Source organism: Betta splendens, chromosome 8 (genome assembly GCF_900634795.4).
Source record: "Betta splendens chromosome 8, fBetSpl5.4, whole genome shotgun sequence".
In the NCBI taxonomy this organism is placed as follows: domain Eukaryota; kingdom Metazoa; phylum Chordata; class Actinopteri; order Anabantiformes; family Osphronemidae; genus Betta; species Betta splendens.
This window is the reverse complement of record NC_040888.2, coordinates 13,077,559-13,100,830: the sequence shown is the minus strand read 5'-3', so window position 1 is coordinate 13,100,830 and position 23,272 is coordinate 13,077,559. Positions and strand designations below refer to the sequence as shown.

General features: G+C 38.2%; 3 protein-coding genes across 5 annotated transcripts; 2 read left to right on the top strand and 1 right to left on the bottom strand.

Moving 5' to 3' along the window:
• Positions 1-424: 424 nt before the first annotated feature.
• LOC114860732 (splicing factor U2AF 65 kDa subunit-like) lies at positions 425-9,651 on the bottom strand. The gene is made up of 11 exons (XM_029159534.3): positions 9,477-9,651; positions 8,393-8,567; positions 8,005-8,108; positions 7,169-7,320; positions 6,958-7,074; positions 6,162-6,300; positions 5,979-6,058; positions 3,612-3,734; positions 3,443-3,529; positions 2,957-3,199; positions 425-2,414 (listed from the first exon to the last, which is right to left on the bottom strand). Exons 1-11 carry the CDS (start codon positions 9,523-9,525, stop codon positions 2,283-2,285), a joined length of 1,401 nt encoding a protein of 466 aa, XP_029015367.1. The 5' UTR covers positions 9,526-9,651; the 3' UTR covers positions 425-2,282.
• A 1,086-nt stretch (positions 9,652-10,737) lies between these two features.
• On the top strand, positions 10,738-13,749 carry LOC114860733 (dehydrogenase/reductase SDR family member 7C-B-like). Of its 2 annotated transcripts, XM_029159535.3 has the most exons (8): positions 10,745-10,886; positions 11,824-11,915; positions 12,170-12,347; positions 12,437-12,546; positions 12,755-12,965; positions 13,029-13,121; positions 13,217-13,360; positions 13,453-13,749. In XM_029159535.3, the coding sequence occupies exons 2-8, from the start codon at positions 11,862-11,864 to the stop codon at positions 13,656-13,658; spliced, it is 996 nt and encodes a 331-aa protein (XP_029015368.1). In that variant the 5' UTR covers positions 10,745-10,886; positions 11,824-11,861; the 3' UTR covers positions 13,659-13,749. The 2 variants fall into 2 exon arrangements, with proteins under 2 accessions (XP_029015370.1, XP_029015368.1); XM_029159537.3 differs by lacking the exon at positions 11,824-11,915 and having other exon boundaries at positions 10,738-10,886.
• Positions 13,750-13,835: 86 nt separating this feature from the next.
• LOC114860734 (protein NATD1-like) lies at positions 13,836-23,174 on the top strand. Of its 2 annotated transcripts, XM_029159539.3 has the most exons (4): positions 13,852-14,173; positions 22,049-22,167; positions 22,251-22,303; positions 23,093-23,174. In XM_029159539.3, the coding sequence occupies exons 1-4, from the start codon at positions 13,960-13,962 to the stop codon at positions 23,097-23,099; spliced, it is 393 nt and encodes a 130-aa protein (XP_029015372.1). In that variant the 5' UTR covers positions 13,852-13,959; the 3' UTR covers positions 23,100-23,174. The 2 variants fall into 2 exon arrangements, with proteins under 2 accessions (XP_029015371.1, XP_029015372.1); XM_029159538.3 differs by having other exon boundaries at positions 13,836-14,173; positions 22,251-23,174.
• The last annotated feature ends 98 nt before the right edge of the window (positions 23,175-23,272 follow it).

The window sequence follows — 23,272 nt, the reverse complement described above, 5'->3', positions numbered from 1 at the left end:
TCTGTGTTCTGCTTTCTCACCCATGTTGATGATGCAAAAAAAGTAGTGGTTACTTAGTACTAGTTGCAAACTCTACTGCAGTAATTGAAAAATAGTGATTGTTATAATATGTTGTTGTCGGGTTATTAAATAAGCATTTCATGAACACTATCACATTTAATGTAGTATGCAGTGCCCCCAGGAGGTCAGTGAACAAATCCTAAAGACAAATCCTTAACAAGGTTGTCAGACTGAGATGAGATTTAGATTGTTAATAAAAAAATTAGAAAAATAATATCAAAACAACATATCATATAAAACACCCTATTGATGTGTTACACAGATGTAATGTATGATTACCATGTATTCAATATCTATGTACATTGTCTATCATAACTGACCATTTAACTGTGTCAGATTAAAGCACATTTCACATCAGCAGCCAGACAGTGGACACAGGCCTTTATTGAAGGCAAATACAGAGGCAGGGATACATGATAAGAAGATTTAGTAGTAGTTAGCCGTCAAAAATGGATAAATTACAGTTGTACAGTGTTGTGCTAAAAACAACATTTAACTTTTTTCAATATGCATTTATGTATTGAAAAAAAAATGACAATGCAAAGTAAAGTACCCCCCTTAACTTTATTACTTCCACAGAGTTTAACAGGAAAGTTATAATCTGGAGCTTGTGATCATTGTCAGCAGTTCTGAAGACCTCTATAAAGGCAGAACGTTTGCCAGTTTGCTTTACAGACCCTACAGGTCTAGCTAAACATGTTTCAATCCAAAGCAGCATAATTATAAGGAGACTGAACAAGTACAATTTGTTCTAATGGACTAAGATACAAAGCACGAACGCACAAGTGACAATTGTGAAACTGCATGCATCCCATGTTGAGAAAAACACAAACTGTGTTTAAATGGAACACCTCATTGCTGCTGTTGGTTGGTTCCATCCACTGAGCAGAAATGCAGAGGTGAATGCCCAAAGGGTCATAATTAACTGGAGTAATGTGAAAAAGAAAGAAGGTCTTACAACAAACAATTACTTCAAACTATTTCAGCTAAACTAACAAAATCACTGGAGGAACCTTTCTTTTGGGCTTAATTAACGTTATATAAATAAATAAATGCACAGTAAAGAAAGTGTTGTTGTTTTACAGTATTTACCTAAAACTAAGACCCAAAACAATTAGAAATTTTTTAATATGTTTTAGTTTTAAAAAGTCACAATACAGTACTGTATATTCTGCACATGATTGTATAGTATAATTTAATATATTCTAATTAATACACAAGACAGTTTTATTGTGAAAATACAAGTTTGCTTCATGGTCAACTGGCCATCATCCCCATGTGTTTGAATGCTGTACTGTATATGTAAATTACAGACAATAAAACCGCACAACTAAATAAGTTTAATACTGTGAAAAAAATATGTTGGTTTCTTTTGGTAACATTTTCTCTAGGCTTTATTATTTTAGAATATGATGCTGACAACAAATGATGAATGACATCGCTGACTGACAGTTGTTTGTAAAATCCCACCATTACAGTACTAGTTCAAGTTTCCCTACCAGCATTAGGCCCCACTCCCTAAACGTGGACCATAATATTATTTTGTAGAAGTATTATTGTGTAGAAGTTCAAGTGGCCTCTGCTTCACTGTATGTGGCCAGCTGAATATACATATCTTACTTAGACTTGTTTTATATTTACAAAATTATATTTGTAATAATATATACAGTATTTTCTCACTTTTGACAAAGTATGAGGCCATTAGGTGTTCGTAAGAAATACTAGCATCATATGTTTTCAAGATTTGGCATACAAAAAATAATAATTACAGTAATCAATGGAGTAGTATTAAATATGTAAATTATGATGGCTTTTCAGATTTGAGTAAAAATACTTGAAGAAAAATGTAAATGCGCCTCTTTTTCTCTTTTCCTCACATGACATATACTTGATAGGACAGCTACTCTGGCAATGTCAGGCAATATTACAGTATATGTTTAGGTTTGGCAGTTATTCTACAGCAAATGTAATATCTACTACAGCTTTTATGCAAAACCAGAATGAGATCAGTTCATGTTACAGGTATTGTTGGGAGTTAAATATTCAGTATTGAAGAAACACGCATTGCAGTTTAGTTTGTTAAGTAGAAGACATCATAATATGTATTTATCAAGTCTAGTTTCTAAGGACACATTCACAACATTCAGAGCACTAAATAAACTAACTTGAACCCAAGCTGACAAACAGAAATGACAAGAAAGACGCTCCTGTCAGATCCGCCTTTAAAACTCGTGTCTGTGATACATGTCTGGATCGTAGTATTTGGTGACCACGACTCTGTTGGCAAACTTGCGGCCGGTGAGGGCCTGCATGGCTTTCTGACAGTCTGCAGCTGAGACGTACTCCACGAAGATCTGAAATGAAATATTAGAAACTTACTGTAAAGAGGACACAACCACAAAATACTGATTTGATGTTTAATATGATATAAATTACCATAGCTTTCTATAAAAAAATGCATGGAGAACACATGCTGGAAATTCAACTATTGTATTCACCTAAATTCTGGTGATTTTATCTAACTCAAAAAAAAAACAGACACTGCAACTTTGTACAGTAAACACAAGACATTCCTCAGATAGATTTTTTTATATTGCCTCTAATTGTTCATTTCATGGTATATTATCACCACTAAAAACATTCACGTAAATAATAATTACAGTAAGCAGTTAGGCTGGTCACTTATTGTCGACAATAACTAAGAACATGAGACATCATTCGTGGGGTTCTGCTTGTCTGCAGTGGTAGCTTTATAAATTATTTAGATCTAATTTAGCATCTAAAGATGAATACAGTGAATCTGTCTGGTGTCAGACAATATTGACACACTGTAGGAGTGGATTCACTAAGTGTTTTTTTTTCTCAAATCAACTGTCTACTTAAATACAGAGCTTACTTTTCCACACCCAGGGACTTCCACACCGTCGACAGGGCGGGGGATCTCGATGGAGCGAACGCTTCCATACTTGCAACACTCTTCACGGATGTCTTCCAGGATCTCCTCGTAGTCCTCGTCGTCCACCAATTCCTCTGGCATTACCATGTTTAGAAGGCACAGTACCTCGGTGGGCATGCCAGAGTTTTGCAGCCTCTGTAGCCCGGGGACCTGCAGCGTTACTGGGGTCTCTACTATGGAGGTCTACAGGTGGAAACAATGCATGCATCAGTTCAGTGTTAAGACAATTGCAGTACTGCCAATTAGGATTAAGCAAATACTGTACTATGAACAGATACAGTGAGGAGCAAGCCTGGGACACATGGTCCGGCGCACTCTGACAGTCTTGCCTGGAGGAAGCAAAACACTGACTGCTTCCCTAAACTTGGATCTACAGTCAAACACAGTTTGCACTGTAGATACTAGATATTTTAAAGAATTACTCACAGGGTTGGCGTTTTTAGCTCCCACGCTCGCTCTTTGGACTATCAGCTTTTTATCACCCAGCTGCATTCCATTGAGCCCAGCTACGGCCTGGTGAAGAATACCCACAACAGTCAGAACACTAGCCGGTAATCCAAAGTACTACTTTACATACTTGCTGTACTTTATATACCTGATCTGTTGCACTGATGTCTACATATTCACAAAAGGCGTAACCTTTTGACAGTGATGTCGCACTGTCCTTCACAAGATTGAACGCTTTAAGTGGCCCGAATGAGGTCAAGAGCTCCTTAACCTGCAAAATATTAGCCAGACAGCGATATATGACACTAGTAATCTATAGAAAGCATAATGTGTCTTCTACAGTGAATCCTAAAAGTCCATGTGATACTCAAAATCAGGTAAATACAATGTACACTATACAGAATTGAATATGATTAATGCAAACAAAATATTTATGATTTTAAACTATACACTAAAGTAATAGATGTTTCTATTGAGAGTTATGAAAAGAAAAGAAGTGACAGATCTGTGTTTTGTAGGTTTTGAGATGTTAAATGTAGAAGCTGAAGATGTGCAACCTCAGTTGCATCTGAGAGTTACGTAATAAAGACTTCAGAGAAAAAGGACTAAACACTAAACACACAAGAGAAATCAAGAAAAGAGCAGCGATGCATGATTATTATTTCATGATTATATTTCCATTAATAAATAGTCTCACAGATATTTTCTTCACTGTATGTTAGTAGTAAAAATCACAATTTCCATGAAGGCCAAGTTAATGTTTTAAAATAGTATCTTCTGTCACACTTTGTCATAAATATGTAAATGCTAAAGTGATTATTGTATCAGATGAATGTAATAAGAAAAACTACCTAAAAAACATTTAGTTTAAAACTGACTTCAACTAATAAATTGTCAAAATGATGCCTGAGACAAAGTCATGCATAATCAAATGGTGTGGAATCTTACATTCAGGCTTGTATTTATCCTAAAGACAAGCCGTGTGGTAAAAGATGCAATGATACAATACAAAATAAAAGAATACCTTTTTACTCAGTAAACTTAATTACTAAGTAAAACTTAGTAAGACTAGTATTTTGCACCACAACATTTGGACAGCATCTTTTTACAGTCTTACCTTTACGCTAAAAACTAGATACTGCCCCCAAAACCATCACCAGCAATAACTTCCCCAATGTCTTAATAAGCACCCTTAACCCAAAAGCCCGGGTCCTAAACGCGCTCCAAAAGCATGATGGGAGAAAGAAAGTAGCCAGAAAGGGAGCCTGCTGGCTTGCAGGGTATCCGTGTGAAGACCAGAATGTCTTACTTGCCTTGTGTTACATGTTGGCATGGCAGCAGTAGATGAGTACTACTGAACAAATTATGAGCGTGGACTTAACGATCTTACAGGCCCCTAGCTGGGGACAAAGTGGGGGAACAAAAATGAAAGAGCTGTGAGTATCAACGCAGTGGCAATGACTGCAAGAATTAAAAATAATAAGTCAGTGAATAATACACATCAGGCTTCACGTGCTGTGTAAAGTAGCTGGAGTAAATGAGACAGTTAGAATTCACTGTGAGGTTCGCATCATCTGCCCGACTGAGAGCAAAGATGGAGGTAGGTTCCAAACTTAGACAGCAAAAGGTTGATCTATTTATAAGTCAATAAGAAATTAAGATCTTTAAATTATTAAATAAAAAGCCTCCCTTGGGTTCAGTTAAACTCAACATATACTTCTCATTTATGGTCGATTCCAAAACACAATCCATTTGTGCAGTTGTTTACTGATTTATCTCTAAGAATGTGATTGTTTTGTGGCACATACAGTATGTTGTTATATTGTGTATTTAATCTACTGTACGACTAAACAACAAAAATACCCTGAGAGGCACAGGTAGCACTGACCATTATGAAAACCATTACCAGGAGAGTTTCTTAAGGTGGACTTTTTCTTAACAATACTAACTCACACTCACGAGGAGCAACTCTCAGGCCTCAGTACCAGCCAGGAACAAAAGGTTAGTTCATCCACCTCATGGTGATAAACTGAGCTTTGCTTACCTTTCATAAGTCAGTACGCTTAACATGAGAATGGTATAAGTTTACCTAGATGTCACAATGTTTAATATCAGACAGATTAACTAAATAAAAGTGTGGAACACAGTTGCTTAAAAACCTACAGTAATGCAGTATTTAGGTTGTTTATTGTGAATAATTTAAAATATATTTTAAACATTTTTAAAAGGGCAAGCCATTAATAAACTTTTTCTACACTGTTTTTGTAATTTTAATATTTTCTGTTCTCTTTTTCTCTACACCTTTACATGATGTCTGTTCATGTTGTTTCCACAGTAGGTATAATTAAACACACAGCTATTTTGTGTCATGCTCTTACTGTACACCACACTACATTTTGTATTTTTCCATGTCATAAAACAAAAAACAAAAGATATATGATTAAATGTGACAAAAAGGTCTGCAAGTGGTTGAAAGGTAAGAAAAGATGAGTGCACCTGTTTTTCAGGTAAATACCTGGTCATCGTTAAGGTAGTTGGGTAGTCCTCCTATAAAAAGTTTATGGGGGGAATCAGGGACGACAGTGGAGACGACACCTACACAGAACAAAAGTAAAAAATATGTATATATACATTTATATAAATATAAAGCTCTTGTACAATATACATCAAATAAAAGTATTTTCCATCAGTGACAAACCTGGGACGTGGAAGGCAGGCTGCTCTGAGATACCAGGTAGAGGTCGATAGTCGTGAGGTCTTCTGATCTTCAGTGACTGACCCTGGAAAATGATTCCATCAAAGGCCATGGCCTGCGTCGTCTCATCCACAGACCGAAACTGTTTCAAATAAAAAAGTAAACAGCTTTGACATATACTGTAAGGTGAAGGTTTTCTTTACAGTGACATGATAGGAACTTACAGTGAAGAGTGGATGAGCTGTGAAATATCAGCACAAACCGATCTGTTGTTTCATGCAAAAGCTGTGGCTCATGTGTCAAGTGAGAAATGCACAGTGACAATTTCTTGCTCTCAGCTAACATGTTGTTAATCTTGGAAAAGCTACAGGCAGCCTTACAGACATGCTACCAGCTCTGTGCGGCTGCACTCATCATTCTTACCAACATGCTAACATACTGATGTTTAGTGCAAGCAGGTTATTTACACCTCTGAATAAGGGAAGTGGTATTTGTAACAACAGTGGCATCCAGAGTTACAAAGAATTAAAAAGAGAAACAACACATGCTGACTTAAGACAAAGAATATGAGAATATGATGTTTACAAAGGCTATCCTAACCACAAATGAGTGAGCTAAATCAGGTACTGGATACAGAGATGATGTTTCAGAAGAAGAAGAACTGATAGCTTTAGTAACTTCATGAGATTTTTTTGCAAAATAATAATTAAAAGCCAGAAGGCATATACAGTACAGTACAGTACATTATCGTAGTTTGAAATAAAGTCAGTCTGCAAGTATCAGCATTCTAGTTACCTACCTCTAGGAAAGCAAAGTTCTTATCCTGATTAATCTGCACAGCGAGCACAGGGTTACTTGGAGCTTGTGAAAGGCCTGCAAGCCGCATCTGAGCGTTAAAGAACTCGGCCATGGATTCCTGATGAAACAACGCACACAGTATGCGTGAAAACACTGCAGCATGGACATAGTAGCACTGAGTGTGAATAGCAAGTGGAAATTAGACACTTTACTTCAGTCACTCCGAAAGGAATATTTCCAACGTAGAGGCGTCTGGCTTGTCTTGTCATCTGACTGCCAACTATGGGGACTTGTGTCGGCGCTGCAGCCACTCCAGTGGTGGTGGAGGTTGCCAGCAGAGCGATCGTTGGAATCTGCCCAGCAGCTGAGGTACAATATAAAAGAAGACGTCATGAAGCGCATCAGCAACCATTCTGTTTTCTTCTGCAACCTGTGCCTTCGAAATAACGAAATAAATAGTGTCATTTAGGCCGTGTTAGGAAAAGCTAATGTCAGGAAGTGAGCAGCCCGTAGCTAGATTCAGACTCAGACCAGTTTTAATGAGTTGTTCGTTGCCAGAACTTCTAAACACTTACTGTAAACATGTATATTTTAAGTTGCGTCTCACTAATAAATATGTATTGTTGCAAAACAGTTGCACTCCCCAATATGTTCCTCTTATATTTTTTTCCTGTTGAGTATCACTATTATTATTATTATCCTGCAGAATACCTTTTCCCCATTCCAATTGCTCTAAATTATAAGCAAAGGCACAACATTACATAATAAATGCTCAAACAATCTTACACAGTACTCCCTACAGTACATGTATGGTAAAACTATTTAAAAGCTGCTTGCACCTGGTTGGTGTGTTAAACAGACAACAGTCAAAACCTGGTTTGACCCCTACTAAAAGAACTGCTACGATACAGCAAACAAGATATCATACAAACTCTAAACCATAACAACTGGATCCAGCACAAAATCAGAAGAGAAGAACTTGTGGGTGCAGCTCTGAAACGGACCTACTTAGAAGCTAGTAGAGAAGCAAACAAGACATTTCAAGTACCTTGCATAGCTTTATACTGCATTGGAGTGATGTGCTCAAAGCCAGGGGGAGGCACGTCCCAGTATTTGCAGATTCTTTTCTTCCTTGTTCGTCTTGGAGAGTGGCTAGGAATAGAAAATGGAAAGATTCTAGCTACAGTAAAACATTACTGATTTTATACTGTAAATGTGAAAAAGTTTAGTATTGGATATTAAATGTAATGTTAATTTAGAAGGGTGGACGAAATATATGATAAAACAATAAAAATGTTCCCTTATAAAAAGCTTAGACTTACAGTTTAATAAGCACTGATATAAAAGCATGTCACCCCAATCTGAGCATCATGACCTTCACGTTTTTGGCAGTACTGTTGGATTTTTGGTATTAGAGGCAGTGGTCATCCACTGACCTGTGCTTTTTGTGGTCCCGCGAGGAGCTGCGACGGTCTCGGCTCTTGCGGTCTCGGCTGCGGCTCCGCTTCTCTCGGCTGCGGCTCCCTCGGTCCTTACTCCAGCTGCGATGTTTGTCGCCGCGGCCAAGAGATCCGCTGCGACTCCTCTTTTTATGCCGCTCTCGTTCTCGTTCTGTGGTCAGAAAAAGCACAGGAGCAAAAGTTTGTTATTATATATCAGGTATATTCAATGTAGTATTACCAGATCAAAGTTATTATATTAAGGAAACTATGTGTTATTTTCATTATAGATTAACATGTTGTGGTCATTTAGAAGTAAATGATTTATGTTGACCTAAAATTTAGTTATAATTGTATTCTGTGTAGTTTAATTCGGCTTTTCTTCTTGGCGAAAAGAAAGAAAACACAGCTTTTAACCTTTTAACAAAACAGTACAGATCTGATCAACTTCAATCAAGTCCTTCTTTGATTGAAAACCAAGTATCACATGGAATGTTGCCATTTCTTGTGTTTTTTTTTTATTTTGAGTCTGAAAACACCTGTATTGATTTTTTTAAAATTTCTTTTGAATTTGAATGCTTTTCGAAAAGCACTACTGCATCATCAAAAATTTACAGTTTAAAAACAGCAGATGCTTATGGTGATGCCAAAACAAAAAGCCCAAGAACGTCCAGTTAGTTGGAAGAATTTCCTCAATCTTTGCAACATCTGCCCAAATAAAGAGTAGACGATGTTTCACAATATGTCAAGAAATACATTGTCTGGTCGTATTTACATTTAAAGAACAGGAAAACGGAGTAAATGGTTAGACTGAATATGACGGCAGCAGGAGACCGACAGGTGAGAAGTATTTTATGTAACATCTCACATTATTAGCAGCTGCAGGATGGGACGAGCTCCGCGTTATCGCCCTAACATAAAACGGCACGCAGCTGAGTCATAGCGTAGAAAAGCGCTCGCTAAAGTTGTTGCCAGACCCGCTCGTTCATTCAGAAATAACGCAGGCGGCTAACGTGACGTGACGGACGGACGGGCGCCGCTTTGCTAGCTCACAGCGCGGGATGGGGCGCGGGACACTCACCTTGTCGATTCTCACTCAGCTGCTTCTCAAATTCTTCAAAATCCGACATTCTGCCGGTTATGCTGTCGTGCTTGAACACGGCAGGTCCGGCTCGCCTCCGGCCCGAGCGGACGGTTAAGGCAGCCGAACTGTCAGTGCAGCAAAAGCCCACTGAGACCCCCCACCCCCCGCCTCCCGGCCTCAAGGCACGCGCATGGACACAACCGCATCCGGCAAACCTTTCGAAGTAAAATCAGTCGCAAAATGAAATGACAATATCTCCACCCAACAATAGTTGAATGTTAACAATTACGTATACATTCTGTATAAAATATACTACAAATCAACAACAAAGACAGCAGGATGTGTAGCTAGTGATACATATCTTAATTTTACCGTTTTGCTACCTTTAATTTGATAGAGCCAACATCCGGTTACTTTTTGTAACTTGTTTAAATTTAATGGCAGAATTTTCGAGGGTCTGATTCACACGTGCGCGCACACGCATCTACCGTGTCTAGTTCCTCCAGACACCCTGGCGCTCATTAGTATTTGCAATCAGATGATTTATATCAAGTTCAATGAAGTCATAGATTATACCCATTGTACAACATTCAACTAATATGCTTTTCTACAGTGTTATGATTTCATTTTAACTTAGCATAATGTGGTCGTTCACTGTGAAAAAGTTTAATTCAAAACATTTCAATTTATATCTATAAATCTGATAGTTGTCTATCTGTGTTTGATACATTCTGACCCTAAGAGGAGAAATGAATGGGTACTGTACACGTGCAGGTAACAGTTACTGTAGGTGGAAACAGGTGTGATGAATGAGGAGTAGTACCATCACTCACAAAGAAGAGCAATCTGAAACAGAGAAGACAACAGAGGATTGTTTAACAAATTGATACTGGAGAAATTAGTATTTGAATGCATCACAGATAACGCTCTTTGAGCTGAACCTTAAAGGTCAAACTTTTGATGTTCACAGGAGACATAATAGAACCTTAGGGCCTACATGGGCTTATTTTAGTGATGTAGCATTAGATAAAATATATTAAAAAAAATAGATTAATTTAAACAGAAAGGAGAATATTCTGGTTCAGAAGTGTGTTTTGATTTTCACATTTGATTTTATATTTATTACAAACTGTATATACTGCAGCTAATGGAGACACCTCTCTAACCCCAGCAGCTCTCTCTCCTCCCTGGCCAATCCCACCATTCTCAACACAATCTTGACCACATGCATGGAAAGTACCTGACTCAGCTGTGTGGCTATTAAAAGACCTCAAATCCCAGAGTATTGCTGCAGCAGGACACCCAGCTGACGGATCGGCGGAGCTCCGTGAATGAGTTGCTGAGGTGAGCAGCTCCAGCTCCTCAGGAGAGGATTCAAAGGCAGTCCAGAGAACCTGCCTGAGAGGAGTGAGTGTTACCTGTTCATTTATCTCTTGAAATATTTATAAAATATTAATGCAGCTTCTTGAATCTGCCAGTGAGGAGCCACAATACTATGGAACATTTTGAGTTTTGCTTTAAGGCTTAATTGTGTTCTAAAAATCTGCAGCATAAAATTAACACTGTTTGGTGATTTTACAGGATTTGTGTTTATGCGTGCCCTGCCTTTGTTGTGGTGTAATATAACAAGTCCTCTGTGACACTGAGCTTCTATTTCTGTAGGGGTTTAAATTTAGAGGGTCCATCTTAGACAAGCAGCTGGTGCCTGTTATTGGTGAACCAAAGGTCATCTTTGAATTTCCAGCTGGACATGACTAGAACATATGAGCGCTGGTTGTTAGAGTGTGATGACAAAATATGGCACAGTCGAAAGGTTTCAGCCTTTAATGTGAGCATAATCTGTCTGTGCTTTATTGGCAAATAGCAAATGTGAGACAATTGGTGCAAGTAGTGTTCCCCAAAGCAAGAAAACAAAAAACTAAAAGGGAAAAAGACAAAACAAAGCAGCTCTCTATTATAGGTTTCTATCTATTCGAAGTAATATTTAAAGCGATTTAAAGACATTTTATGTGCCTCTAGACATTTTATATGTCTCTGAGGTTGCCTTGTTTTGTTTTTGGTGACATTTATATATTGGGATAGTTTTGCTTTTCTTTGTTGTTTATTGTTCATTGTGTCTGTCTAAGTCATGTCTTCTTTCTTTTTCAAAATACGGTAAGAAACAAAAGGACAAATGTGTGTTATTTAATTCAGTTTTTTTTCTTAATTCAGGCTTTTTAAACCTTAGCATTAGTCATGGTTACAACATACACAATCATCAGATAATAAAAAAGGACTGTATTCATTCTTTATTCCTTCATCCATAAAGAATATGATCACCGATGTCTGCTTTGCTGTGTTTCAGAAATATAAAATCACACTGTAGTTACTGTAGATGTTAAAATGGTTGCTGAGGGCGGGATGGACTCTAATAGAACGGAGCCAGTGAGCTTCTGGGTATGAACCTCTGCTTCATGTTCTCTGTGTACATCTGTAGTAGTATTTCTTTGTTTCCATCCCATCTCCAGAAAATTAATATTCGTCTAAAACAGTTTGCCCTTCTTCATAGTTAAGTATGCTAAGCTCCACTAACGCAGTGTCAGCATTTGTTCTAACCCTTCAGCTGTAAATAGATGTGTTTTCATCTCGTCTTCAATATTTACAGTGCAAAATTCAACGTGTTTCTATATAAAAGCACAACCTTTTTTCAGGACATTCTCCAAGAGATGGATCCCACGTGGACCACCACCGTTCTCCTGGTGCCCTGCGTTGTTGTACTGACAGCTGGGTTTTTCTACCTCTACGGTGTAGTCATTGGTCTGCTGTCTAAAACATCAGTACGCAATAAAGTGGTGGTCATAACCGACGCTCTGTCCGGACTCGGAAAAGGTAACAAATACGCGAACCCAGAGAAAAAAAGTGTGATAGTTGCTGAATGTGTTGTGTGGGGTTTTCAACCTGTTCTCGCGTTGCTGAAGAATGTGCAGGTGCTTTTCACAAAGGAGGAGCGAGGTTGATCCTTTGTGGGAAAAGCTGGGAGAAACTTGAAGAACTCGGTGATGATTTGGCAAATGCAGATCCTACTGTAGTAAGTAACCAGCACTTAATGTTTAGTTTTTTTCTTGTGAAATTATATTTACACAAACTCACACAATACTGCATCATCATGCATATGCTGTAGCTTTTGTTGCCTTTGACCTGCATTGGTACGGTTTCCCCGACAGAACAATGCTCTGTAAAACCTCTCGCTTGACTTCAAAAATGAAAACACAACACTGACCGATTTTCCTCCTCAGACGTTTCCCCCTAAATTGGTGCTGCTGGACTTCGGGGATATGGACAGCATGCCGGAGGCCATCGCAGAGGTCCTGGACTGTTATGGTTGTGTGGATGTTCTCATCCTCAACAGCAGCATGAAAGTCAAAGCACCTGCTCACAATCTGTCCCTGGAGCTGGACAAGTTACTGATGGACAACAACTACTTTGGACCGGCCACACTGGCTAAAGGTAGAGACTGGACGTGCATATGCAGCAGTCAGTTAAAGGTTTGATGATGCCTTTCTGTTTCAGGTGTGCTACCCTCCATGATCTCTAGGAGAACCGGGCATCTGCTCCTGGTCAACAGCATCCAAGGGAAACTAACTGTGCCTTTTCGCACGACATGTGAGTTACTTGGTATTTATTATTTAGTAGATGGTAAATAATATTTTAGAAACGCATGGTTCCCAGAGGATTGACTACTGTTATTATTTTCCCAGATGCAGCCTCTAAGCATGCCGTGCAGGCCTTCTTTGACTGCCTGAGAGCAGAAGTGGATGAGTACGGCATCTCCGTCAGCACCGTCACCCACACCTTCATCAGCAGCGCTGCAGAGAACACAGCCACCAGGTCTCTCTGGTCACGTGAGTGAGAGCCAAACAACTGCGATTCATTGAGGAAATCAGTGAAGGTCAGCGTTGGTGTAATATCCCAGCGCCTCTCGCTGCTCTTACAGTGTTGTACACGAGGAAACCTCGCGGCGTTTCTCCAGACGAGGCAGCTGCTGAGATCATCAAGACTCTAAACAACAAGAGGAACGAGGTGGTAATTGCTCCATCGCTGCCTAAAATGGCCGTGGTCACCAGATGCTTCTTCCCCAATGTGTTCTTTGCTGTGATGGCTGCAGGAGTGAAGGCTGCTGATGCCTCAGAGAAGATGTAGCGCTACAACTTCTCATAATCAGACTTTGTGGGAATTTGTACTTGATTGCTGATGACTTTAAGCTAAAATACAAGACTGTGTTGAACATGTGTATGTGTGTACAATACCTAGTTTTACCATTGTTTCTATTGTCTTTAATATTTAACAGTTTAACTTAAGGATATCATCACCTATTGTATTATTTATTTATTTACCTGTTTTGTGTTTAATTGAAATAATATAAAAAATATATCTGAATAATCTTGTTACATCTTGTAATACATAGATATTTGTATATCGTACTTATTTCTTTCGTTTAAATATGTTTGGCGCCCCCTACTGGATGTCACGTGACCACTACACCGTTTCCAGGTTCAACTTGCCTTTCGTGTACAAAATGGCCTTGAACGTACTTGCTAGGATCGCTCCGATGACTCTCAGAGTGACGTCTTCTCCTCTGAGCTCCAGCAGCAGGTTAAAGGTGAACCACGACCGACCGAACCGGCGCTTCACCGTCACACCGGGCGGCGGCTCTGGTAAGCGCACTGCCGCGTTGGTCCACGTTCTCCAGCGAGGGAACCGTTCAGTCAACAGCAGTTTCTCCTGTAACACCCCACCTCACCGTTTATTATATTACAGTAAATCTAGAAGCTCATTATACGTGTAAGGCGATAAAAGGTGGGCACACGCCGACATTAAGCTGCTTTAGTAGTGGGTCACGACACTCGTTATGTGTTATTATTTGTAAAAATGTCAGTCAGTCACTGCGATAGAATTCGTTTTTAGCCCACGTTTCCTATATTTGATCATTTGACACGTCTTTAGAATAAAATAAAATAAAAACATTTTTTTGTTTATCCGAATGATAGACGTGACAAAAAGCACAGACACTCTTTTGCACCAGCAGCGGCTCCTCACTGACTGCGGTCAAGTGAGCCGTCGTTCGTTCATCCGTCGTTCAGCCAGCCGCGCTTCAGAAACGTCTTGCGCCCGTATTACGCGCTTTACAGCAGAGCACAAAACACGCTCGTCGCGACTTCCTCTTTTCATAGCGACACGTCTGGTCTGTTCAAAATATTGAAAAATACGAAACAAAATATTGCATATATAGAAAAACTGTCGCCTAATAAAGATCTGTATACTTTTACTGTAAAATTAAGCATTTATTAGTATTTAAAACTACCATGTCATACTGTGAAACTTTTATAATATATAACTTAACTTTGGTGCATAGTTCCAGGCTCAGACCACTTTCCCCTTGTTCTACTAGAGGTGTACTATCACCACACAAAGATCTGTATATTTTTACTGTATAGTTTTGGATTTATTAGTATTCAAAACTACCATGTCATACTGTAATACAGTCAACTTTGATCATTAATAACTTGACTTTGGTGCATAGTTCCAGGCTCTGACCACTTTCCCCTTGTTCTACTAGAAGTGTACTATCACCACACAAAAATTCATGTATTTTTACTGTATAGTTTAGGATTTAGCAGTACTTGAAAGTACTATGTCATACTGTAATACAGTCAACTTTAATCATTAATAACTTGACTTTGGTGCATAGTTCCAGGCTTAGACCACTTTCTCCTTATTCTACTAGTGATGTGCTATCACCACACAAAAATTCATGTATTTTTACTGTATAGTTGAGGATTTAGCAGTACTTGAAAGTACTATGTCATACTGTAATACAGTCAACTTTGATAATCAATAACTTGACTTTGGTGCATAGTTCCAGGCTCAGACCACTTTCCTCTTGTTCTACTAGAGGTGTACTATCACCCCACCAAAATTCATGTATTTTTACTGTGTAGTTTAGGATTCAGCAGTACTTGAAAGTACTATGTCATACTGTAATACAGTCAACTTTGATAATCAATAACTTGACTTTGGTGCATAGTTCCAGGCTCAGACCACTTTCCTCTTGTTCTACTAGAGGTGTACTATCACCCCACCAAAATTCATGTATTTTTACTGTATAGTTTAGGATTCAGCAGTACTTGAAAGTACTATGTCATACTGTAATACAGTCAACTTTGATCATTAATAACTTGACTTTGGTGCATAGTTCCAGGCCCAGACCACTTTCCCCTTGTTCTACTAGATGTGTACTATCACCCCACCAAACTTCATGTATTTTTACTGTATAGTTTAGGATTTAGCAGTACTTGAAAGTACTATGTCATACTGTAATACAGTCAACTTTGATAATCAATAACTTGACTTTGGTGCATAGTTCCAGGCTCAGACCACTTTCCCCTTGTTCTACTAGAAGTGTACTATCACCACACAAAGATTCGTGTATTTCTACTGTATAGTTTAGGATTTAGCAGTACTTGAAAGTACTATGTCATACTGTAACTGTATAGGCCGTATAGTCAACTTTAATGATCAATAACTTGACTTTGGTGCATAGTTCCAGGCCCAGACCACTTTCTCCTATTTCTGCTAGATGTGTACTATCATCACACAAATATTCGTGTATTTTTACTGTATAGTTTAGGATTTATTAGTATTCAAAACTACCAGTTCATACTGTAACTGTATAGGCCGTATAGTCAACTTTAATGATCAATAACTTGACTTTGGTGCATAGTTCCAGGCCCAGACCACTTTCCCTTTGTTCTACTAGATGTGTACTATCACCACACAAACATTCTTGTATTTTTACTGTATAGTTTTGGATTTATTAGTATTCAAATCTACCATGTCATACTGTAATACAGTCAACTTTAATCATTAATAACTTGACTTTGGTGCATAGTTCCAGGCTCAGACCACTTTCCTCTTGTTCTACTAGAGGTGTACTATTACCCCACAAAGATCTGTATATTTTTACTGTATAGTTTTGGATTTATTAGTATTCAAAACTACCAGTTCATACTGTAACTGTATAGGCCGTATAGTCAACTTTAATGATCAATAACTTGACTTTGGTGCATAGTTCCAGGCCCAGACCACTTTCCCTTTGTTCTACTAGATGTGTACTATCACCACACAAACATTCTTGTATTTTTACTGTATAGTTTTGGATTTATTAGTATTCAAATCTACCATGTCATACTGTAATACAGTCAACTTTAATCATTAATAACTTGACTTTGGTGCATAGTTCCAGGCTCAGACCACTTTCCTCTTGTTCTACTAGAGGTGTACTATTACCCCACAAAGATCTGTATATTTTTACTGTATAGTTTTGGATTTATTAGTATTCAAAACTACCAGTTCATACTGTAACTGTATAGGCCGTATAGTCAACTTTAATGATCAATAACTTGACTTTGGTGCATAGTTCCAGGCCCAGACCACTTTCTCCTATTTCTGCTAGATGTGTACTATCATCACACAAAGATTCGTGTATTTTTACTGTATAGTTTAGGATTTATTAGTATTCAAAACTACCATGTCATACTGTAATACAGTCAACTTTGATCATTAATAACTTGACTTTGGTGCATAGTTCCAGGCTCAGACCACTTTCCCCTTGTTCTACTAGATGTGTACTATCACCCCACAAAAAATCATGTATTTTTACTGTATAGTTTAGGATTTAGCAGTACTTGAAAGTACAATGTCATACTGTAATACAGTCAACTTTGATAATCAATAACTTGACTTTGGTGCATAGTTCCAGGCTTAGACCACTTTCCCCTTGTTCTACTAGAAGTGTACTATCACCACACAAAGATTCGTGTATTTTTACTGTATAGTTTAGGATTTATTAGTATTCAAAACTACCAGTTCATACTGTAACTGTATAGGCCGTATAGTCAACTTTAATGATCAATAACTTGACTTTGGTGCATAGTTCCAGGCTCAGACCACTTTCTCCTATTTCTGCTAGATGTGTACTATCATCACACAAAGATTCGTGTATTTTTACTGTATAGTTTAGGATTTATTTGTATTCAAAACTACCAAGTCATACTGTAACTGTATGGGCCGTATAGTCAACTTTAATCGTTAATAACTAGACTTTGGTGCATAGTTCCAGGCTCAGACCACATTCCCCATGATCTACTAGAGATGTACTATCACCCCACAAAGATCTGTGTACTTTTACTGTATAGTTTAGGATTTTAGTAGTACCATGTTATGCTGAAATATGGCCCTTACAGTCAAGCATAAAACCAATAAGTACTGCACTACAAACAGTGTAGTGTGTCTTTCTTTTTTATTGTTTTAAGTCTGTATTGTGAAGAGAGAATAATTGCATTAAATCTAATCCTGAATATTTGGTTATATACATTTTGTATTTACATTTTAGTGTTCAAAACTAGATATTACAATGTGTAAGAACAGAGACGGCAATAACTTTGATAAAACAAACTCCAGACATGGGAAATGGTTTAATGAGAACAAATAAAGATTTCAGCATCCATCCATTTTCAACCGCTTTTTCTGGGGGCGGTCGCGGGGGCAACAGTCTAAGCAAACTCCAAACTTCCCTTTCTCCGGACACTTCCTCCACTTCAGCCCAGCCCAGGACCTGTTTGCCTTGGGAGACCCTACCAGGGGCATTTACCCCCCGACAACATAGCTCCCAGGGTCATTCAGGCACACAAACTCCTCCACCACGTTAATGTATGTTTCACACATAAATATTCAGTTTTTGACTGTTCAATGACTTTATATTAAACATTAAACATTTAGTTTCAATATTAAAAGTCACACTTTGGAGTCCTAACAGATGGTAATAAAAGGATTTAATGTGTGTGTGCTTAGCCTCACTCACAGTTTTTTATATGAAAAGTGACATAATCTGGGCCTGGCATTATGCACTAAAGTCAAGTTATTCATCATCATAGTTGAATATAAGGCCCATAGAGTATTACAGTATGACCTGGAGGTTTTGAATACTAATAAATCCAAAACTATACAGTAAAAATACACAAATCTTTGTGTGGTGATAGTACATCTCTAGTAGATCAGGGGGAATGTGGTCTGAGCCTGGAACTATGCACCAAAGTCAAGTTATTGATTATCAAAGTTGACTGTATTACAGTATGACATTGTACTTTCAAGTACTGCTAAATCCTAAACTATACAGTAAAAATACATGAATTTTTGTGGGGTGATAGTACACATCTAGTAGAACAAAGGGAAAGTGGTCTGGGCCTGGAACTATGCACCAAAGTCTAGTTATTAACGATTAAAGTTGACTATACGGCCCATACAGTTACAGTATGACTTGGTAGTTTTGAATACTAATAAATCCTAAACTATACAGTAAAAATACACGAATCTTTGTGTGATGATAGTACACATCTAGCAGAAATAGGAGAAAGTGGTCTGGGCCTGGAACTATGCACCAAAGTCAAGTTATTGATCATTAAAGTTGACTATACGGCCTATACAGTTACAGTATGACATAGTACTTTCAAGTACTGCTAAATCCTAAACTATACAGTAGAAATACACGAATCTTTGTGTGGTGATAGTACACTTCTAGTAGAACAAGGGGAAAGTGGTCTGAGCCTGGAACTATGCACCAAAGTCAAGTTATTGATTATCAAAGTTGACTGTATTACAGTATGACATAGTACTTTCAAGTACTGCTAAATCCTAAACTATACAGTAAAAATACATGAATTTTGGTGGGGTGATAGTACACATCTAGTAGAACAAGGGGAAAGTGGTCTGGGCCTGGAACTATGCACCAAAGTCTAGTTATTAATGATTAAAGTTGACTGTATTACAGTATGACATAGTACTTTCAAGTACTGCTGAATCCTAAACTACACAGTAAAAATACATGAATTTTGGTGGGGTGATAGTACACCTCTAGTAGAACAAGAGGAAAGTGGTCTGAGCCTGGAACTATGCACCAAAGTCAAGTTATTGATTATCAAAGTTGACTGTATTACAGTATGACATAGTACTTTCAAGTACTGCTAAATCCTCAACTATACAGTAAAAATACATGAATTTTTGTGTGGTGATAGCACATCACTAGTAGAATAAGGAGAAAGTGGTCTAAGCCTGGAACTATGCACCAAAGTCAAGTTATTATTGATTAAAGTTGACTGTATTACAGTATGACATAGTACTTTCAAGTACTGCTAAATCCTAAACTATACAGTAAAAATACACGAATCTTTGTGTGGTGATAGTACACCTCTAGTAGAACAAAGGGAAAGTGGTCTGGGCCTGGAACTATGCACCAAAGTCAAGTTATTGATCATTAAAGTTGACTATACGGCCTATACAGTTACAGTATGAACTGGTAGTTTTGAATACTAATAAATCCAAAACTATACAGTAAAAATATACAGATCTTTGTGGGGTGATAGTACACCTCTAGTAGAACAAGAGGAAAGTGGTCTGAGCCTGGAACTATGCACCAAAGTCAAGTTATTAATGATTAAAGTTGACTGTATTACAGTATGACATGGTAGATTTGAATACTAATAAATCCAAAACTATACAGTAAAAATACAAGAATTTTGGTGGGGTGATAGTACACATCTAGTAGAACAAGGGGAAAGTGGTCTGGGCCTGGAACTATGCACCAAAGTCTAGTTATTAATGATTAAAGTTGACTGTATTACAGTATGACATAGTACTTTCAAGTACTGCTGAATCCTAAACTACACAGTAAAAATACATGAATTTTGGTGGGGTGATAGTACACCTCTAGTAGAACAAGAGGAAAGTGGTCTGAGCCTGGAACTATGCACCAAAGTCAAGTTATTGATTATCAAAGTTGACTGTATTACAGTATGACATAGTACTTTCAAGTACTGCTAAATCCTCAACTATACAGTAAAAATACATGAATTTTTGTGTGGTGATAGCACATCACTAGTAGAATAAGGAGAAAGTGGTCTAAGCCTGGAACTATGCACCAAAGTCAAGTTATTATTGATTAAAGTTGACTGTATTACAGTATGACATAGTACTTTCAAGTACTGCTAAATCCTAAACTATACAGTAAAAATACACGAATCTTTGTGTGGTGATAGTACACCTCTAGTAGAACAAAGGGAAAGTGGTCTGGGCCTGGAACTATGCACCAAAGTCAAGTTATTGATCATTAAAGTTGACTATACGGCCTATACAGTTACAGTATGAACTGGTAGTTTTGAATACTAATAAATCCAAAACTATACAGTAAAAATATACAGATCTTTGTGGGGTGATAGTACACCTCTAGTAGAACAAGAGGAAAGTGGTCTGAGCCTGGAACTATGCACCAAAGTCAAGTTATTAATGATTAAAGTTGACTGTATTACAGTATGACATGGTAGATTTGAATACTAATAAATCCAAAACTATACAGTAAAAATACAAGAATGTTTGTGTGGTGATAGTACACCTCTAGTAGAACAAAGGGAAAGTGGTCTGGGCCTGGAACTATGCACCAAAGTCAAGTTATTGATCATTAAAGTTGACTATACGGCCTATACAGTTACAGTATGAACTGGTAGTTTTGAATACTAATAAATCCTAAACTATACAGTAAAAATACACGAATCTTTGTGTGGTGATAGTACACTTCTAGTAGAACAAGGGGAAAGTGGTCAGAGTCTGGAACTATGCACCAAAGTCAAGTTATTAATGATCAAAGTTGACTGTATTACAGTATGACATGGTAGATTTGAATACTAATAAATCCAAAACTATACAGTAAAAATACAAGAATGTTTGTGTGGTGATAGTACACCTCTAGTAGAACAAAGGGAAAGTGGTCTGGGCCTGGAACTATGCACCAAAGTCAAGTTATTGATCATTAAAGTTGACTATACGGCCTATACAGTTACAGTATGAACTGGTAGTTTTGAATACTAATAAATCCTAAACTATACAGTAAAAATACACGAATCTTTGTGTGGTGATAGTACACCTCTAGTAGAACAAAGGGAAAGTGGTCTGGGCCTGGAACTATGCACCAAAGTCAAGTTATTGATCATTAAAGTTGACTATACGGCCCATACAGTTACAGTATGAACTGGTAGTTTTGAATACTAATAAATCCAAAACTATACAGTAAAAATATACAGATCTTTGTGTGGTGATAGTACACCTCTAGTAGAACAAGAGGAAAGTGGTCTGAGCCTGGAACTATGCACCAAAGTTAAGTTATTAATTATAAAAGTTTCACAGTATGACATGGTAGTTTTAAATACTAATAAATGCTTAATTTTACAGTAAAAGTATACAGATGTTTATTAGGCGACAGTTTTTCTATATATGCAATATTTTGTTTCGTATTTTTCAATATTTTGAACAGACCAGACGTTTCGCTATGAAAAGAGGAAGTCGCGACGAGCGTGTTTTGTGCTCTGCTGTAAAGCGCGTAATACGGGCGCAAGACGTTTCTGAAGCGCGGCTGGCTGAACGACGGATGGACGAACGACGGCTCACTTGACCGCAGTTCCACACTGTGCGTCTCCTGTCTGCAGGGCTCCATGAATGTGCAGTGCTGCAGTACAGGTTCACGGGGGACAGGGAGGTGGATCTGATGTCCACCTACGTCCCAGAGGCCTTTAGAAGCCGAGGCGTCGCTGCGCTGCTGTCGCAGGTCAGAGCCGTGCGTCGGTGGCTTTTACTGTAAAAAGCTGTAGATTGCTTTTACAGCATGTACTCGATCTGTTTCCTTCACAGGCTGCCATGGAGTTCCTGCTTGAAGAAAACCTCAAGGCCCGCGTTTCTTGTTGGTATATAAAGAAATACATTGAGGACAACCCACTACACAGATATAAAGACCTCGTCATCACCTGAATGTGGATTGTCCACTATTGCCTCAAACACTACCTCCCAACCACCCACAATCCACAGATTGTAGATGACCCTGAACATGATTCATTTTTTTCAAACTTTTTCTTTTCAAAACAAAAAGTGACAATGTGTGAGATCAATTTCTTGACAGTAGTTCTCTTTTCTCTGAGCGTTGGTGCTTATCTGCGTACATCCAGGGTGGTTTCAGGTTTACTGGTTAACGACAACAGAAATCCTCATTAGCTGTGTGTTTGCTTTGGTGTGTGAGGGGAAAATGAGAGACCGGCAGCTGAACTATGATACAGCAAATGAAGTAAAAACATTTGGCGTCCAAACAAAGATCAGTGAAGAAGTAACTTCTGAGAAAAACACACGTGAACACATTCTGGATTCTGGGTCTTCATTTAATCCCTGTGTACACGTCATATATGTTTCTTCCTGTAGATGTCAGTCACGCTCCATTATAAACTGTGTCCCTGTGTTTCATTTATACCTCAAAATAGAAAATGTTTAACATCCATAACTCCAGTCAGGTCCCTCCACACAAGCCACAATAAATAAAATATACTGTACCATATTCGCATTTCACCTCTGCTCCTCCCCAAATCTTGGAGGCTTTATGTATGAGCACATTTCTCCCCATTCTGGTGCTTCTAAATGTTGATTTAATATTTTCGTGGTAAATGTCTTTATGCATTTGTGGAGCTTTCTGTTTCTGTCTATTTCAGTCACTGAAACACAGTCCTGAACACCAACCTTTACGTGGCCAATAAAGCAGCAGCTGAGTTGGAACCAGGTCAAACGACAAAATTGCAGCCCTTTTCTCCTTTTGTTGCACAAGTGCATGTTGTGCTTACGTACCATGTGGTATTATTCAGGGCCCAGGCTTCACATTTGAAGTGTGGCAT

What these genes read in the sequence shown, in the direction of transcription:
- LOC114860733 (XM_029159535.3), top strand. Translation starts at nt 11,862, where the DNA reads ATGGTTGCTGAGGGCGGGATGGACTCTAATAGAACGGAGCCAGTGAGC. An exon ending in CGGAGCCAGTGAGCTTCTGG is followed by an intron (nt 11,916 to 12,169) that starts GTATGAACCTCT and finishes ACCTTTTTTCAG; the next exon opens with GACATTCTCCAAGAGATGGA. An exon ending in TGTGCCTTTTCGCACGACAT is followed by an intron (nt 13,122 to 13,216) that starts GTGAGTTACTTG and finishes TTATTTTCCCAG; the next exon opens with ATGCAGCCTCTAAGCATGCC.
- LOC114860734 (XM_029159538.3), top strand. Translation starts at nt 13,960, where the DNA reads ATGTTTGGCGCCCCCTACTGGATGTCACGTGACCACTACACCGTTTCC. An exon ending in CACACCGGGCGGCGGCTCTG is followed by an intron (nt 14,174 to 22,048) that starts GTAAGCGCACTG and finishes TCCTGTCTGCAG; the next exon opens with GGCTCCATGAATGTGCAGTG. An exon ending in TCGCTGCGCTGCTGTCGCAG is followed by an intron (nt 22,168 to 22,250) that starts GTCAGAGCCGTG and finishes TTTCCTTCACAG; the next exon opens with GCTGCCATGGAGTTCCTGCT.
- LOC114860732 (XM_029159534.3), bottom strand. Translation starts at nt 9,525, where the DNA reads ATGTCGGATTTTGAAGAATTTGAGAAGCAGCTGAGTGAGAATCGACAA. An exon ending in CGGGACCACAAAAAGCACAG is followed by an intron (nt 8,109 to 8,392) that starts GTCAGTGGATGA and finishes TTCTATTCCTAG; the next exon opens with CCACTCTCCAAGACGAACAA. An exon ending in ACATCAGTGCAACAGATCAG is followed by an intron (nt 3,530 to 3,611) that starts GTATATAAAGTA and finishes ATTCTTCACCAG; the next exon opens with GCCGTAGCTGGGCTCAATGG.